Genomic DNA, 17,696 nt, shown 5'->3' on the forward strand with positions numbered 1-17,696 from the left:
AAACTGATTTTTGATTGAGTTGAAACTCATGCTCACAATGAGAAAATTAGAAAAACTAGTATTTTTAAAATCACATGGAAACATGGTTACAATTCAACAGATAATAACCCTGGTTTCATAATCTTTCAAGGTAAAAAAATTCAAGTTGTATTCAAGGACTTTGCCAGATGAAATCTGAAAATTCACAGATGTTTTCGGATATGTTTTTAGAAGTTAGTGGTACACTTTTCAAAGATGACGATAACTATGTAATGAGATAACAGGGGTCCCAAGCTAAACTAATAGATGTAGAAAAGTTTAAATCCAGTGGTAGATATACTGTATTAGTGCTGGAAACTAATCCAACTTGGGCTTCTTTTAGTCTAACGTACAATCCTGCTACCTGCTGTACAGTGTTTAAGCTACGGTCACATTTTTTGCAAAATGCAAAAGAAAATCTTAGAATGCAAAAGATGTGGTAGCTACTTTCGCAAAAATGCGTACAGGAGGTATGGAATGAATAGAAACCCAAACATCAATCATTATATTGTTTACTAATAAGTAACTGTGTTCCTTATTATTCATTATAAATTTGCAATGTATCATCCAGTATGGGTCTCTAGACCCCTTGGCTGATTTTTTGTTTCATCAATAACAACAATATATTAGCATTGCAGCATTTTGCTAAAGCTTTTCTCCCCATTTTCGCTTTTTTTGCCAAAGAAATTTTTTATCTAGCTTAAACCCTGCTGCTGTACTACACAAATTTTAAATTAGTGTAAAGACTAAGGCACTAAAACTACAAAATTGGTCACAAATGAAAGCCAACACAGAACATTGCAGATTTGAAACACTAATGAAAAAAAGTGCTAGTTGCAGCCGATTATCTTCTGCACACTTGACAAAGGGCAATGAGAAAACAAAATTTGTGGATATTCTGGAAACTGGTTGAAGAAAAGTATTCAATTGCTCTTCAACTGTTGGTTTCAAATACTGTACACATCACCTTTGTTGAATGAAATTTGTTGATATAAGGGTGTTAATAATCAAAGTTGCCATGTTTTGAGCTGTTACAGTTCCAACTACCAATCAGAAAGCTATGAAATTTTGGGAATGCCCTAATGACGAGATTAGATCGAGATTGAGAGAGGAAAAAAAAGGTCTGTCAATTACCACTATAAGATTCTCTATGAAAATTTTATTTTTTTTATTTTATTTATTCAATATTGTTTGGCAGAGGCCTATACAAGAGGATGCGGAAGTTATGCGTAACGAAAATTACGATTGATAAGACAGGAAAATTCAGAAATTGTAGTACAATTTACAATATTTGGTGGTAGGTTGTTCCAATCAATAATAGTTCTTGAGAAGAAGCTAAATTTGTGACAATCTGAAGAAGCAAAGATGGGCTGTAATTTTTGGGAATGGTTGAGTCTAACAGAGAAATGTGAGGGTTTAATTAGAATGTTGGAAGTGTTGATATTAAAAAAACCCAAGAAGGATTTTGAAACAAAGAGTTAAACAAGAGATAAGCCAAAGAGAGGAGAGCGAAATTTTACATGCTAATTTCTGGCGAGCACGTGACAAAACTGCACAAGCTTCAAACTTGGCGGGATGTTCAAACCTCTCTACCCTAACCACATTTTCATTCTAATTTCTTCACTAAAGAGTACGACGTTGAATTTACAAGAATGTGCTTTGCTGGTGAAACTTCTTTACAAATACTGAATGAAAGCACGTTAGGATTCTGGCACCAGACTTATCTTGTCGCCGAGATCTCCTTCCATAATTAGATACACACACTACATTCGCACTCAGACTGTAAGGTACAGACATTTTGTTCTAGACTCTGCCATGAAGTATTGTGTCTGATTTCTCAGTGCTACTATTACTTAACTGTACAGGCACTTCGTACACATTCCTCTGCAGAATTTCTAATGAATCGGCACATGCCAGAATGTGTGTGTTCTGTGTATGAGTGGCCATGTTGTCAAGTTGAATTTTTTCGTGTTTATGCTGCCATCTGTCTTCCATTATTCGAAGTGAAGATAGAAATACTCGAATTTTCATGTTATGTCAGTATCGTGTTGTAGGTCTGCCTGCTCTCTGCTTTTCAAATGGGAGACCAGCTTGCATTCACACCTCAAAGTTAGAATACTGCAGAAAACCAACGTCAGGCAACCACCACTGTGCCGTGAACGGAATTCGAACCTGGATCCTCAAGACAAGAAAGCCAAGGGCATATCGAGCCCAGCACGATATGCTCACACGACTACACATTGGCGATTTCTCAATGCTGCCATCTATATTTCAAATTGTGAGTGAAATGTAATGATTGAATATTTGTATCATTGTAGGCCTGTTGCTCTCTGTGGCAGAACTTATTAACAGCTCACATTTGCACCTCAAAGATGGGAACCACAGAAAACCAACTTTGGCTTAACTCCATGGTGGCATTGGTGGGATACAAACACAGATCTTCGTGATGCAAGTTCGTGTACTATGACCCCTTGACTCTACAAATACTGTGATTCTACACAAAAACTTATGCTGAGATGTTTTTTGAAGGGGTTTGAATAATTTTCCCCATCTTTTGATTGGATGTACCTAAAATAACAATTTTCTGATGGGTAGTTACACTTAACACACAAATGAACAACTGATAATATACAACTTTCGTTATATACTACCTGTATATCAAGGTTTTGTGTAAACAAAAATAAAATCTGCAGATAATCTGGAGTCCAGTGTATTCATTGTGAAATAGTCAACAGATTGAATATAAAATATGAGTATATATGTAATTAATTTCACATTGGTTTTAATATTTCTCCAGGCCTACAATAAAATCGTTCAATATGATCTCTAAAAAAGTGAGCAACAAATTCTTATAACCAGGATGCACTAATCATGGAAAAGTAGGATGACTTCTAATTTTTTTTTTTTTTGAGAATGAGAAACCCATCACATTCTATTAACATTTGTGGCTATATTGTTCTAATTTTTACTCATATGAAATGTATAAATTTAAATCATACAAAAATTCATTTTTGCAGCAAACTCAATTCTTAAATCAGTAAGTAGCATAATTATGTCTGAGATTATTGTACTATCAGATTCATAAGTTAAACACTTTAACTCAGGGGTTCTCAAACTGTGCACCCTTAACCACTGTCAGGGGCGCAACAAAACAGCCAGACAAAGATTTTTTGAAGAGATTCTCTGTTAAACTGCTCTGGGGAGCCACAGACAAGCATTGATTAGGGTAAGGGGGACCTCGGGTGGAAAGAGTTGGAGAACCCCTGCTTTAACTTAGCTCATATTGACATGGAAGCACTTCTTTTTATATGGTTCGAAAAAAAGGCAGGCGAAAGTGTGCAACAATGACCCATCCCTTGCTAAAATAAAAGGCATTAAATTTTGTGTATGATTATCAGGCATAAATTATTTTAGTGCAAAACATTTACCTTAAAGATGGGTATACATTAGCACATGGATCATTTGCAATTGGTTGTTCAGTAATTTGTATGGTGTCATGAATGATTCTTGAGCTGTTTGAACTGGATTTACCTAGAATCAGTTTTTTGCAACAAACACAATGGAAAGAAACGAACACAAAGGAAGTTTGTGTGCCCACGTATGTATTAGAACTACTGCAGGGGGTCGTATGTTGCAAGATCGGCGTGCCTTCTTACACAATATCAATTGAAAAAAAAACCCTTTAACAAAGCAATTGACAAATATTTTTGTTGAATTACGTAAGATTTAAATTAAATTTTTTTATCTTTTTTCTAAATATATATTAGTTTAATTTTTATTTCTTTTAAGAATGCTTACAATATTGAAAATGCTTATCGTGTATGTAAATCATGCTTCATTTCGTCTGAATGCATCATTTCCAAAACAAAGTTCGCATATAACGAATAGTTTTGTTGTTTTTTCCAACTTCGTTATACTTGGGCCAGACTGTATTGCCCTACATTAGTCAGCATGCTGAGGAAATTCAAGTCATGTGTTCTGGATAATTTTTAAATATCTAGACTCTAAAAATCAAATGAATATGCTGATTTGAAACTTTTCAATTTTCTGCATCATGGGATCCTTTCGGTTTAAGAAACACTAGTAAGTGCATTCAGATAGTTTGAGCTTTATATTTGCCTTTGCTACTGCAAATCTCTTTTGGTTTATAAAAAAAAATGTTAGGTACTAAGCATATATTTGTTGGCATACATTAGATAAAAGTTAAATGGAAACATTAGTAGACTATAAAGCAGGGCATGAAAAAAAAAAAATCTCAATTAAAAAAAAATCAATTTTTCAAATTTGAATTAACTGACTTCTTATTAATTAGAACAAATCTTGTTAAAATCATTAAGAATGCATATTTTTTCATCTCATCTCTCAACTTTGATTCAGCAATTGATGAATAAACTAACAAATGAACAATAAGAAAAATTACAAGCAAAAAATATGACACCAAAATTCTGTTTATGTATCATGAAGGGTCGTTGAGCCTGAATTAATTTTTAATGGATTAACATTTTTCTTGTAATGTGCTTTTATTTATGAGATTCCTTCCCCCTCCCTTAAAGTAAATATCTGGCAGCAACTCAGTATCACATGTGTGGTGTAGGTTTCTTGATTCACTTGATGTACAACCAAAGGGTCATTTAGTTAAATGAAAAACATATTCTATTGGCAAGATTGTTTCTTGCATGATTGATGCATGAATTTATTATGATGTGTTTCAGACTTGCATGATGTTGCTTAACAATTTACACATTTTTATATTCACAAATTTGATGAGTTTTAATAAAAAAAACTAGCAAACTATAGACTTTTTCACTTTTTGTATTAAAATTTCAAATCCAACGTAATTAATGTCGGTACAACATCTATTATTTTAATCAGCAACTAGGAAATAGAATTCAAGGCTTTATACAAAAAATAATTGCTTTTTTTGCTTTTTATCAGGAGAACCCTAATGTCCCACTGTAATGCATTGCAAATACTTGGTGCAGTCATAGGCGTATCTATAAGTTTAGCTCCCTACATTTTCCTGCAATTTTTTCAATGAACAAAATCTAGAAATAGAACCTTTTTTTTGGGACATATATTTCTTGTTAGTAGTCAAAAAGTTAATCAAGGACTATATATACAGTGTTTCAATAATGTGTATGCATACCATACTAGGCTACTTTTACTTCAATACCATTGAAGTTAAATAAAGGAAAAATGAAATTTAAATTATTTTTCTTAAATCAAGTGATTCAAATTGGTGTACCCAGTGTGTGAAAGTATTTTTGTATTACTTGTCCATGTGTGTTAAAGTGGAATAAGAGCGAAAAATAAGAATCAGACTGCAAAATATATTATAATGCAAAAAGCAACAGCATAATTCTTCAATCTCCCAGCAAGCAGAAAAACGTGAAATACAGAAAATGTATGATGATAACAAAATCATATCAATAAGGTAATGCTCAATTTTCATCATCAAATTGCTGAACAAAACACATTTGCTATGTGCTTTTCTCACTTAATCATTTTTTATTCCGATTAGCTTATTCATTTAGTATTTAATATGCATGTTTATTGGTTTTTTTTTTGTATTTGTTTTTTTGTATGTATTCTGCAATTCTTATTAAGCCTAGCTTTTCTGGGAAAGCAGAGAATGCACCAGACTACAATATCTAAAACGCTCCCTCCCCCCCAAGTTTTCCAGTATACTAGCTAATATAGGGAATATGGTAATGTCCTCTTCTGAACAATGCCAATTCAGGTTTACATGTTCAGATAAGTTTTTGCTTAAAAATATATCTGCACTCAGATCGAATTAATCACAGAAAGAATAGCAAAAGGAATGTGAAATACTTCCATGTGGGACAACAGTTTTTTTTATAACCCAAAAAATTTTAAATAACTGGACTATTTTTTCTTATTTTTGAAAACTGGAATTACATCAGAGCAATCGAATAAATTATGATGCAAAAAAAAAATAATTCATGCATCTCACATCGGACGTTTTTTAGTACAGGAACTTAGGTTTTCCCAATCCTGCGAACCAAGCCAAGTTAAAATAAAATTTGTGTGTGTGTGTGTGCGTGGCACATCAGATTTATTTAAATCAGATTTACAAGTAGAAGAATTATAAACAAAACTACCATGATGATCACTGAAACAAAAGTTGTCATCCACTAAAACATTTTCAACAAGGTCCTTTCAACCAATGAGAATTAAATCCTGGTTAAGTATCAAAACTTGTTTATATAAAAAAATATTGTGCACTCCTATTGATGCCCTCACTGAAAGGTTTTCTAAATTCATATGCATGGGTGCCCCCAACCTCACCTTTATGACGTGTTTGTGTTCAAACAAACTGGAAACATTGTTATGAATGAAACAATTCAAATTATATCACACTATATTTATCATGAAAAATAATTATATATTTAAAATTCAAATGGAAACCACACATCAAATTATAACTTTTTCTTCTCTTTTTTGTATTTTTAAATAATTCTGTACATATAATATAAAAGTTGAAAAAAAAATAAAACTAAAAACCACCACCACCATAAAAAAAATTATATTGCTGTGATTTTCTGCATGTAGACTGCTGAATATTCTATGAAATGATCTCCCTTCTAAATAACAAATCCAATACGATTCCTTAGTTGTCAACATCCACCAATTTTTGCAAGTATTGGCAAATAAAAAATAATATGAATAGCACAACTAATGTTTTTTTCATACATTTTTTTACCAAACAGAAAAAAGAAGCTATATACATGGCAATTCATTATTTTGCACATGCATAAGTTTTCTATAAAATATTCACTCCTAATACTGAATCTACTACTAAATCTTGGTAGGAGATGATCAAATTAACTACTTCAGGAAAGGATCTACAATTACTATATTCTGTATATGTTTAACTCTTGAACTGTGTTTCCCTCTCTTATAGATGATGGGCTTAGCGGGCTACTCAATTTCTTATTGATGATTTGTGATATTTTTCCAATGGGGAAAAAAACAGGAATTTACGAATATAGTGATATTTGCACATTATATCCTCTCACTATTTGCACAGTTTAAGGGTTAACTGTTAATGTACAATTGAAAGTTTTGGAATATCAATTATTTGTTTCAAACCAGTTCTTGAAAATCAGCCCTTTGCAGATATATACTGGAGTCAATTTTTTTAAATTGACAGATACACATATTACACAGATTAATGACAGAAAATCACAGCATTAAAAATATTGTAAGTAAAATGCAACAAGAGCACGGGCTTCTACCCTCTGTTCCATAGTAACACACATACCTAAATCTTGCTTTGCATCGTTCGGTCCCCTGCGATGAGATCCACCTATTGGGATTAACAACTTATTAAGATACCCTTAAAACAGTCACTCAAGAATCGCTTGGGCTCTCGTTATAGAGACAAGCGCCGTGAGTGTGAACATTTACAAATCCAAAAAAAAAAAATCCAATACAATAACCCAGCAGAGGGGAAAAAATAATATGGAAAACTTAAGGGAGGAAAAACATTACTCTTTTGTATATAAATGTTTTACAACATATAGTTAATGCAAACATTAGTGATTAATGAAATGTTAAAAATGACCAAGCAATTACACAGACCTGGTGGGGCAACCATCCGTTGCCATTTTTGAAAGAGGGTAGTCTTGAGACAGTCTCTTGGGCTTAACGCATAAGCTTTATGCCTCGACATAAGTTCCTGCATGGGTTCTAAAATTACGCAAAGCTGTAAGAGAGAGAAAATGCATTGCAAAATCAACTGAATGGGGTCAATCAATTAAAGGGTTTGTTATACAATGTAGGAAAGTAATTTTCACTATACAGTTAAACTATTTTAACATCAAACTTTTTAAAACCATTTTGGTTCACTTTATTTTTAACTCTATTATAATTTTCATAGTTGCTATGAGTGTTCAAATAAGACTAAAATTTTCAAGAGAGAAAAACGCTTTCTTCACTAAGGGAATGAATGCTATTTCATGAATAAAACACTTTCAAATGACGCAGTATTACATAGTGCTTTCTAATTTGCTCAATGTATAACCAAGAGTGCTACATAATTTAATATGTAACAGGTATGTGATGTGTTCATTAAAATGTTTTACGATGCATTTCCAATCTAAATGACGCTACTTATCAAATTTTATTCTTTCCAATATTTTGAGTTGTCTAATATTACAAGCAAATTTTGACTTTTAATATTAATCAACTTTATAAATTTTACTTTATAATTGATATCAACTTTATTAATCTTACTTTTCATATTAGTTTGATTACATAAAAACATCAAAAATGAGAGCATTCTCCTAAAAATTTAGTCACACAGAAATTTTGTTTTACACAGGGACGACTTGATACATTTTTGGCATGTGCAACAAGTGAAGTACAAATGCAGAAAGCTGACACAAACTGACTTCTTCAGACCCTGTGATGGAAAAAATTTTGGGCCCCTTGAGAAGTAAGTGTCCCATGTGATGCCAGAATAAAAAAATTTACAAGTCTTTTTCCAAACTTCTGAGTGGGTTACATGTTATTGCGTCACTGCACATCTATAAAATACTATTAATATAAAAATGTGTAGTAGAGTGGAACTTGGTCAAATTGAATTTTTGGATAATTTTAACTTTTCTTTTTTTAAATGGCATTTATTGTATGCCAAAATGTACACCAGAATTTTATTTGCTCTTTAAGTTGTATTTAATTTTTTCAGCAAATCAGTTTAAAAAAAATTAAGACATTAACTTTCTTGAAATTAAAATGTAATAAGTTAATTTATGTATTAACTTAACCCTAACTGCTATAAAAAATATTGAAATGTTTCATTTGTGAATATTTGTATGCATGATTTGTTTTATTTTTTAATGAAATGAATGGTGATTACCTTCAAGTTTTAGGTATATATATATATACACACATACACGTTTTTTAACATAATTTTGAAACAGCATAATTCATGTAATACGATATAAAGCCAGTGAAGCTTACCCTGAGGTAATTGAGCGTTGAATTAGTCAGGCCTTGCCTCGTGATGTTTTTGGATAATTGTTCCAACATTGCTGGATCTTGCTGCTGAGCCTACAATGAATCAGATCCAAGAGAGTATACAATATTTTCGTATAGATAATCCAGGTATAGCACATTAAAAGAAAGAAAAAAAATTAGTGTGGCTCATAATGATGCTGCATTTTATCCGCGGTTTTTTCCCCAAGACATTGAAACAGAAATAAATGTTTTGAAAATTAATTTGTAAAAAAAAACAACAATTTTTTAAAGATTTATTTATGAATATAGATGCAAGTAAAATTGGCATTTTATCCACAAAAACGAGATAGAAAACCCCTTCCATACCTTAATCTTACCACTAATAAATGAAATTTATATTTCTGGATTATAAGCCACAGTGGAATACACAATTACATTTTTTCTCAAAGCAGTAAAATTTGTATCAGCAGATTATATGCAGGAAAACTCTGTATATATATATTTACCTCAAGGATACAAAAAAAATCATATATATATATATATATATATATATATATATATTTTTTTTTTCAATAAAGATAACGTTTAAGTTCAATATGATAGCCATAACCAACACACTCTGAACTGGATGCATAGGTGGCTGAAAATGCTCCAGCGCAAAAATAATCGTTTATTTTGCAGTAGCAATCGTACCTGATGAAATTCAACTTCTTTCTCAATACTTACATGGAATAACAAAAAGTTTGGACATGTGTTAGAGAAAAAAATAAATTAAAAAAGGGAACATTGCAGTAAATATCAGTAGCTTTGATGAAATATTAAAATTTGAATTTGTTGGTTACCTGCAGAGCTATCAGACTTCGTGGAACAAGCTCTCGATGCTGCCTTGTGGAGAAATGCCAGGATTTAATGCGCATGAGATCATCAAAGGTAAATTCTAAAATTAGTCTACCTTCAGTGCAAACCTACAAAAAAAATAAAAATAAAATAAAAAATTGCAAGTGAATAAAAAATTGATATTAATAGAATAGAAAACAAAATTAAATTGGAAAATGAATGGCAACAAGTGAAACATATAGGTGGCCAACCCACATTTGTATAAACTTTTTCTCTGAGCAAACGATAAACTCCACATATTTCATTCTAAAACAATTTATACTCTGCAGCCAGTTTTATAAATTAGAGATAGAAGAAAATACTTGAACATCTCTCCATGACCCTTTGTTTTCCATAGACTCTTTTTGTTAATGAAGATTAAGAGAGTCCCTTTGCCAGCACCATAGTAGAATGTGCCAAAAAAAGCTATGACGTATGTCACAGAACAAACTCAGGAATAATTAAAAAAAGAACTTTTCTGCACAGAAAAACAATATTAAGAAATTTTCACTGAGGAAACATTCTCAATCAGCTGAGGACTCATTGTAGAACAATGCAAAACGTTCTGGTGGGTTTATAATAATAATGTAATAGAAATAAGCTGATTGATATCTCATCCAAATCTCACAGTCCCCATGAAACCTCTCCAAACCACTGGTCTAAACGGTGGCAAGATTCAGCTAGTTTGGTAGAATAATACTTAATATTAGTTGAGCTTGACAAACTAGTCATTGAAATGTAACACATACTTTGGGTTCTCTCTAAAGTGAGCAACTGGGCAACCATCAAATGTGTTTCCTGGCACAATTAATTTAACACTGTGAATTGGTTGTCAAATTATTTGAATACCATCACTGTCTAAAAGGGGAACAGGGAAAAACAAGGTGAATAACTTATGGCAAAAAATTGATTCTTGGTGAGCAGATAAAGGCAGTGAACATTTTGGTTCCATGAAAACTTGCATTCTTTTAGCAATGAGTTAGAATTGAAGTAGGAGTGAAAGAATACAGGAAAGAAAGTTATATATTCAGTACTGATCTTAGAATGATTCAAATTAAGGCAGTGGTTCCAAAACTGGGCTCCACAACAACTGCTGGTGATGCAGCATGTTCTACTAAATTGATTTACTAATTCAAGTGCACAAAAACACATTCACTTATTAAAAAATGAATTTATTTGTTGCATTACAATGGGCTCAGTAAAAATAATTTGAATCCACAAACAATCTAACTATACTGCAATCATCAGTTAGGTTTATATTCTGACCTGAGACATAATAAGAAACATTTTGATAAGAGAATTTTTTTGGGAAAACCGGATAAAAGAATGCAACAGTAATGGTATTAGTAATAATGAAAATGAGGAATCTAACAAAATTTTTCAGTATAAAAAGCATGGAAACAATTGCCAAATCAAACTTTGAATGTGTTAGTCTGAGTTACAATCCCGACTGGGGAAGGAGAGGGATATTTTTGCTTTTCCCTAAAAGCCTAGGATAAAATTGTGAGTGCCAGTCATCTATCTCTCTCTCATTATTATAAAAATACAAACAAATTTCAAATAAATATTTCAGAAGGAAATGTGTTTAGCAATAGTGACTTAGTGTTAATGACCATTTTATGCGGCATAGTTAAAATGTTCTTATCTTTCCCCATCAACCGCACTATCTCCATCAGGTGATCATCCCTGCAGACAATGGTCACAAAGCAGCATCTCAAAGAGTTTTCACTGTCATTTCTTTCAATCAGTTTATGTAAAAAATTCAGGCTTTATATGAAAACCACTCAAACAATATTGTAAGTACAAAATGAATTGTTGGGAGAATTTAATCTTGCTCACAACAAAAAAAAAAAGCTCTATCAGGGCTGGAAAGGTATTTTCATTTTTCATGTCGCCTCAATCAAGTTTCTGGTGTTATAAATATAACTGGTTGGAATAATGCAGCATTTAGCAACCTTTCTAAACCCAAGGACCAGTAAAATGTGTGAAACAATTCAATAGACCAGTAATTTACAGTCAAGTGGGTCTAATATTTTTTCAACAAAATATAAAATTTTTGAGAATTATTATACGTAGTTACAAAAAATCACAGAATTCCATTCAATTAAGATTAAATTTTCAGTTTTGCCTAAGGACCATACATTGAGAAAAGCTGAACTAAAGCAATTTTTTCTAAAAAATCAATTTTTAGAAATAATGCTTATTATCATTTATGCATTTATCTTACAAATAAGTTAGTGATACATAAAAACACGAATTAAAATTTACAGTTATAAAAACACTTTCTAGACTAAAACTTTCACTGCTGTCTATATGCTATATAGACAGCAGTGAAAGTTTTAGTCAAAGTTATACATGAAATACATATTCACACTTACCACAACAGCATTATCCTTGGCTAGTTGTTCTTTCATAAGTTCATTTGGATACTGCCCGCCTAACATCTTCAGAGAAAAAAGAAAAATTAATCAGAATCAGGTACACAAATAAAAACTATGAATTTTTCAGGAGAACCACAAGCACTTATACCAGAATTTCCCAAATGTTTTTGTTCCATCGTGCTCCCTTAGATTTTTTCCCCTCATCACCCCTCCCCCAACACGAGAAAGCCCATAGGATCCTTTTCAATACCCATATCTTTATCCCTTCTCAGAAAAGGTAACTAACTTAGATCAAGATACTTCAACCTTAGAGTCACAAGTAACCTCTATACCAGTAGAAAATCCTCTTTAACTCTTACATATGATCAAACTCTAAACAATATAATGTCAATCCTTAAATGAGTTGATCATGAGTTTGAAATAAAGGCAAAAAGCACAGATCGCTCATAAGTATTTCATTCATCATCCTTGTGAGCTTAAGGTTGAAGTTTTTTAGAACGTGGACAATCAGTTGCTTCAGACAAGCAGTGGCAAACCTTCCCCTAAAGCAGAATGTGCGGAAATATGAGACGTACATTGCAAAACCATCTGGAAGAATTTTAAGAAAAGTGTAGAAAAATGCTATCATGTATAGGCGAATTTTCACCGCAGAACATTTTCAGTCAGATGAGATCTTGTTGCAGAACAACGCAAAACATTTTGCTTTGGGGCCTTTTCCTAGCTTACGCCACAATCAGAATCACAAATCTTGCATGTGTCCACTACATGAGCAACTCAATTCTTTAGCACTGCTTTCATTTTTAGAGTTGTATAGACATCCTATATGCACAGGATTGTAATGAATTTTGAAGGGGGGAAAAAAAAAAATATATATATGGGGCTAAATTCAATGTTAAGAGTTGAATTAAATTATTTATTAAAAGCAGCACAGAATACATCTTAAATAAGCATGACTTTCCTGCATAGAATTTCCCACTCAAATTAGCACACAACATAAATAAAACATCACTTTAACAACATCAATAAAACATAACTTTCAAAAAGATTCAGATTAATAATACTGCATCAGTACCTTATTATACATGGGCTTTCCATGGTGTGCAACCATCGTGCACTGCTCACAGTCTAGAGTGATGGTTGTGTTATGGAAAGATTCTTTGGGATGCTTGAGGCTGAAATACAAATCTGTCACATCACCTTCGAATATACTTCGAAAATAACGAGGTATGAGCGTCCTTCCTATTGCTGCGAACACGAAAATATGTACACATATATCAGTCCAATGTCTTAAATTAACATGATCTATTCATAGATTGCATGAAATATTTGTTACATCAATATAATTTTTTATTGAAAAGTTATTAAAACCTTATTAAAAGGTTTCACTGCACATAGAATTTAACTTCAATAACTAAAATTTTATGTAGAATTTGTAGTAAAGTGAAACATGCACAAGATGGAACTCAAGAGACTGATTTTGATTCTGTTTAAGACAGGTTTCCATCTCATACAGTGTCCATCTTATACAGGATTCACTATACATATATTTTACTAAAATAACAAATACAACACAGGACTGTACTAATCCCAGGTACTGGGTCTCCACGATACAAAAATTAGCATTGATCAAAAATGTGTAATTACTCCATCAGAGTAAGATATCACACAATTTTCAGAATTTATGTCAGCGTGATTACCAACATATAAAAAGGCCACTAGATAATGGAAAATTTTTTTCTAAAGAAAATAATTTTGGACTGCTTTTGATGGAAAAGAAATACAGGGCTCCCACTCAAAAAATAAGAAAAAGTAGGAAAACGTAGGACGAAAAAGTAGGATGGGGGAGGGTAACCCCCTTAGACAACATAATCACAGCATAATGGAAAAAAAATTCCTAAAAAAAAATTTTTTTAATTGAATTAACTTTTTTTTCCCTAGCACTATTTCAGTCAAGCCAAAACAAAATGACAAATGGCTTGGTTACAAAACCAATTTTTGGCCAAAACAGTGCACTAGCAACCACAGATAATTCTTTGCTGTCTCTCCTCACATATATCACATTCTTTTTTGGAGTCTTCCAAAGTGAAGAGCTTGTCAACTCTCTTCGACAAAGCACAGCAAATTTCAAAGACGTAAGTTTTTGAAGAATGACGCACCATTTGAGACCACCTTCAAAAGCACAATGCAAAATGTGTAAATTACAAGATCCGACGTAAATAAGGCAAGGTGAACCAGATAGTTTTACTGTGTTATTAATCATTTTTTAAATTTTACTGTTTTGCTCATATTTTACTGTTCAATGCCAGTGTAATCATTTTTGACAAATGAAGCACTTCCACTTCTAGCTCTATGCTGAGCATTGTAAATAGTGTTTATGCCTCTTCATGCCTTAAAAATACAGAAGACAACTGAATACTATTGGGTAGCATCAGAATCACAAAATCTAGAATAGGCTTATGTATCCAACTGTTTTGAAATGCAAACTGTTGTTTCACCTATTTGCACCATAATTTTGAATGATGAAAGTTACTGTCCAAGACCATGAAGTAATAAATACAAAATTATTTTTCCATCCAGACAGAAGTTTTTAATGACTACTATATTTGTTGAACCCTCAAACTAAGCAAATGAAAAATTAATCAATCAAATGGTCCACATACACCCCCCCCCCTCCAAATTACCTTAAAAATGATACAATTTCTGCTTTGGCAGAATCATTAATTGCATTCTCCAACATTTGTAATATTTGGCAATATATCAATAATTTTCTGCTCAATTAAAATCAATTACACAAATTTTGTCGATAGGATTTTGTAAAAAAGTAGGAAAACTAAGACAAAAACTAGAAAGTAGGACAAAACCGAGAAAGTAGGACAAAAGTAGGACATTTTACCGAAAAGTAGGACGAGTGGGAGCCCTGGAAATATGGTTGTATAGGATCTTCAAACTATTTTTTTTATCCCTTTTCACATATTTTTTTGGTTCTAAGCTAAATAAAACTTGATTTGAAAAAAAAAAAAATCTGGCTGGTATGTAAATGCAATAATGTAATGCAAACCCAGATATGATAAACATGAGAACCCCCATTTTGACACTATAATTTTCATCAAATATACAGTTTCAATGTATTTTACTACCCATTAAAAGATAACCTCGGTTAGGAAATAAAATTCTGTCCCACTGGTGTCTGTTATCGAGAGAGTAGCAATAATAGAACTAGTAATGCAAATGAAATCAACTTATCTCTCAGCATACTTAAAACAAGATGCCAAACCAAATAGATTATAAGATAAGCATCTACCAAATAATTTGCATGAAATTAACTAGAGTGAAACCTCGCTACAGTGATGCTCAATATAACAATAAACCTTCCATAATACTTTTCAAGTCTTGTTTGGAAATGTCTAATGTTAAACTACCGCCTCTTGATACAACTAATTGCTCTACAACAATTCTTTGATTCCTAGAATATCGTTATATTAAGATTTCACTGTATTTTCATATACCGACATATAACAGCTAAAAGAGATTAAAATATGAATTTCAGTCTTTTGCCCTATGAAGAATAAATATCCAACTGTTTTGAGAAAATAAATCAGCTTTAAAGTAAACCTCAATATTGATATATTAATCGAACGTTTTAGATCCCACGTACTATTTTAAATACTCGGAATTCCAAATACAAACTCACTGTATCTTTTTGGTCCATCTTCCAGGCAGAATGTTAATGTTAACGTGGCATCATCTTCAAAAAACTCTGTGGCAAAAGCATCCCACCATAAATTGTCACTGTCCTGAATTGAGATAACAAAAGACATCCTCAGAATATTAGACTACACTGATTACATTCATAAAATACTCATTATTTAAGATTCATTCAGCAGTTAAGAGATCACAATAGGACACGTGCATAAAATTTGAACTAGGAAGACAGGAAATAATGTGGCAACAAATTTCTAGTAATATGTTGATCTAATCATTGATCTTGTAAATAAAATAAAGTAGTTAAAACCAGCAAAAGTGGCCAATATTATAAATTCAAACTTATGTAACAGAAAATTTATTAATATTACGACAACCAGGATTACTGAAATCATGAATATTACATCGATTTTGAGAATAAGATATGTATAAAAATAAAACTCCAGAAGATAATTAGACAAACTATACTACTGAACGAACTGCATATGCACCTCCTAAACCTGAGGAATTTATTTTAATGCGAATTTTCATGTTTACGTATGTCAGGGCTTGACAAATCCCAAGCGTTAATCCAAACATCGTGGAAACTAGAAAATCTGGTGCCTAGATGTTTTTTTTTTTTATTTGTAAAGCCCTGATGTACGTTTTGTGTTGAAGGTCTGCCTGTCCTATGTGGAGAGACTTCATTAGACCATTACTGCACTAGAGGTGAAAAATCATCATTGGTATTAGCGCTGCCTCAAATTTTTGAAATGTAATTACCAAATTAGAAATGTAAGATGTAAGACAACACAACTACTACTATAACAGTATTACTGGTTATTGACAGTAGTGTTGACGGTGATTGGTGGCAAAAATGTGTTGATGTTTCCAGCTTGAGGACATGATTTGACGTACTTGGTTTTTCTCTTAAATTTAACTCTAAATCATTTCTTCAAATTATATTTCATTATCAAAGTTATTTTTCACCCATAAATGATGACACAGTCTATTCTGATTTCATGGCATTGCATCTTCCAATGTGAAAAGAACAAACCATGCTTGGAATTGGAGTGGCACCTAAATATTTCTCTAATTTGTCAAGCCCTGGGCAATATACAACATTTCATTTTATTTCTACAAAGTACTATAAAGAATTAACTTCATAATCAATGCTTATGTAAAATTACATGCGTTCAAATGTACAGATTTCATCTTAAGAATTACAATAATTCCAAAATATCAATTTCAAAGTAACACAGATTCACAAATAATACAGAAAAGGCAAAGCTAATATCTCAATTTACATCAATTTCAACATTTTCAAAGACTTGTGTCTAAATATGTAATTACAGTGTAAATACCAGTAACACTTCTCTTAACCAGCCTAACTGGGATTAAGGATAAGGAAAAAGTCGGTTAAATGAGGAAGACTGAAACAGTGAAAAATTGCAAATGCATTGATAGTTATATCATTCAATCTCTTGGATATTTCGTGAAAATATGTGCTCTGTGTAAATATTATTCAAAGATTTGATTGGATAAATAACTACCAGTGATAATCAAATATCCAAAACTTTGAAAAATGACATGTAACGATTCAATTCACAAAACCCAACCCACAGTATGTGGATTGCTTACTTGTTGAGAACCTGGGTTCCGAGGAATAAAGACTATTTCAGAATAATGTAACATCACTGGCAATGGAAAATCAAATTTTACTCAGTGCATAAGCATTTGAAATTTACACATGTG

General features: G+C 32.0%; 1 protein-coding gene across 4 annotated transcripts in view; it reads right to left on the bottom strand.

Moving 5' to 3' along the window:
- The window catches only part of LOC149077566 (LIM domain-binding protein 2-like), a 143,800-nt gene that overhangs the window by 8,308 nt on the left and 117,796 nt on the right, over window positions 1–17,696 (bottom strand). For 2 of the 4 annotated variants that reach the window (XM_089245125.1, XM_089245127.1), the window contains exons 4-10: window positions 15,952–16,054; window positions 13,333–13,505; window positions 12,258–12,323; window positions 9,846–9,968; window positions 9,007–9,096; window positions 7,624–7,747; window positions 7,304–7,348 (exon numbers count right to left, since the gene is read on the bottom strand). In XM_089245125.1, the coding sequence (XP_089101251.1) occupies window positions 7,304–7,348; window positions 7,624–7,747; window positions 9,007–9,096; window positions 9,846–9,968; window positions 12,258–12,323; window positions 13,333–13,505; window positions 15,952–16,054 (724 nt within the window). The remainder of the gene's footprint in view (window positions 1–7,303; window positions 7,349–7,623; window positions 7,748–9,006; window positions 9,097–9,845; window positions 9,969–12,257; window positions 12,324–13,332; window positions 13,506–15,951; window positions 16,055–17,696) is intronic. The other 2 variants (XM_089245128.1, XM_089245129.1) reach the window with 1 other exon arrangement.

Source organism: Pholcus phalangioides, unplaced genomic scaffold (genome assembly GCF_987345545.1).
Source record: "Pholcus phalangioides strain wild (caught in Gottingen) unplaced genomic scaffold, Ppha-v1.0 ptg000015l_1, whole genome shotgun sequence".
In the NCBI taxonomy this organism is placed as follows: Eukaryota; Metazoa; Arthropoda; class Arachnida; order Araneae; family Pholcidae; genus Pholcus; species Pholcus phalangioides.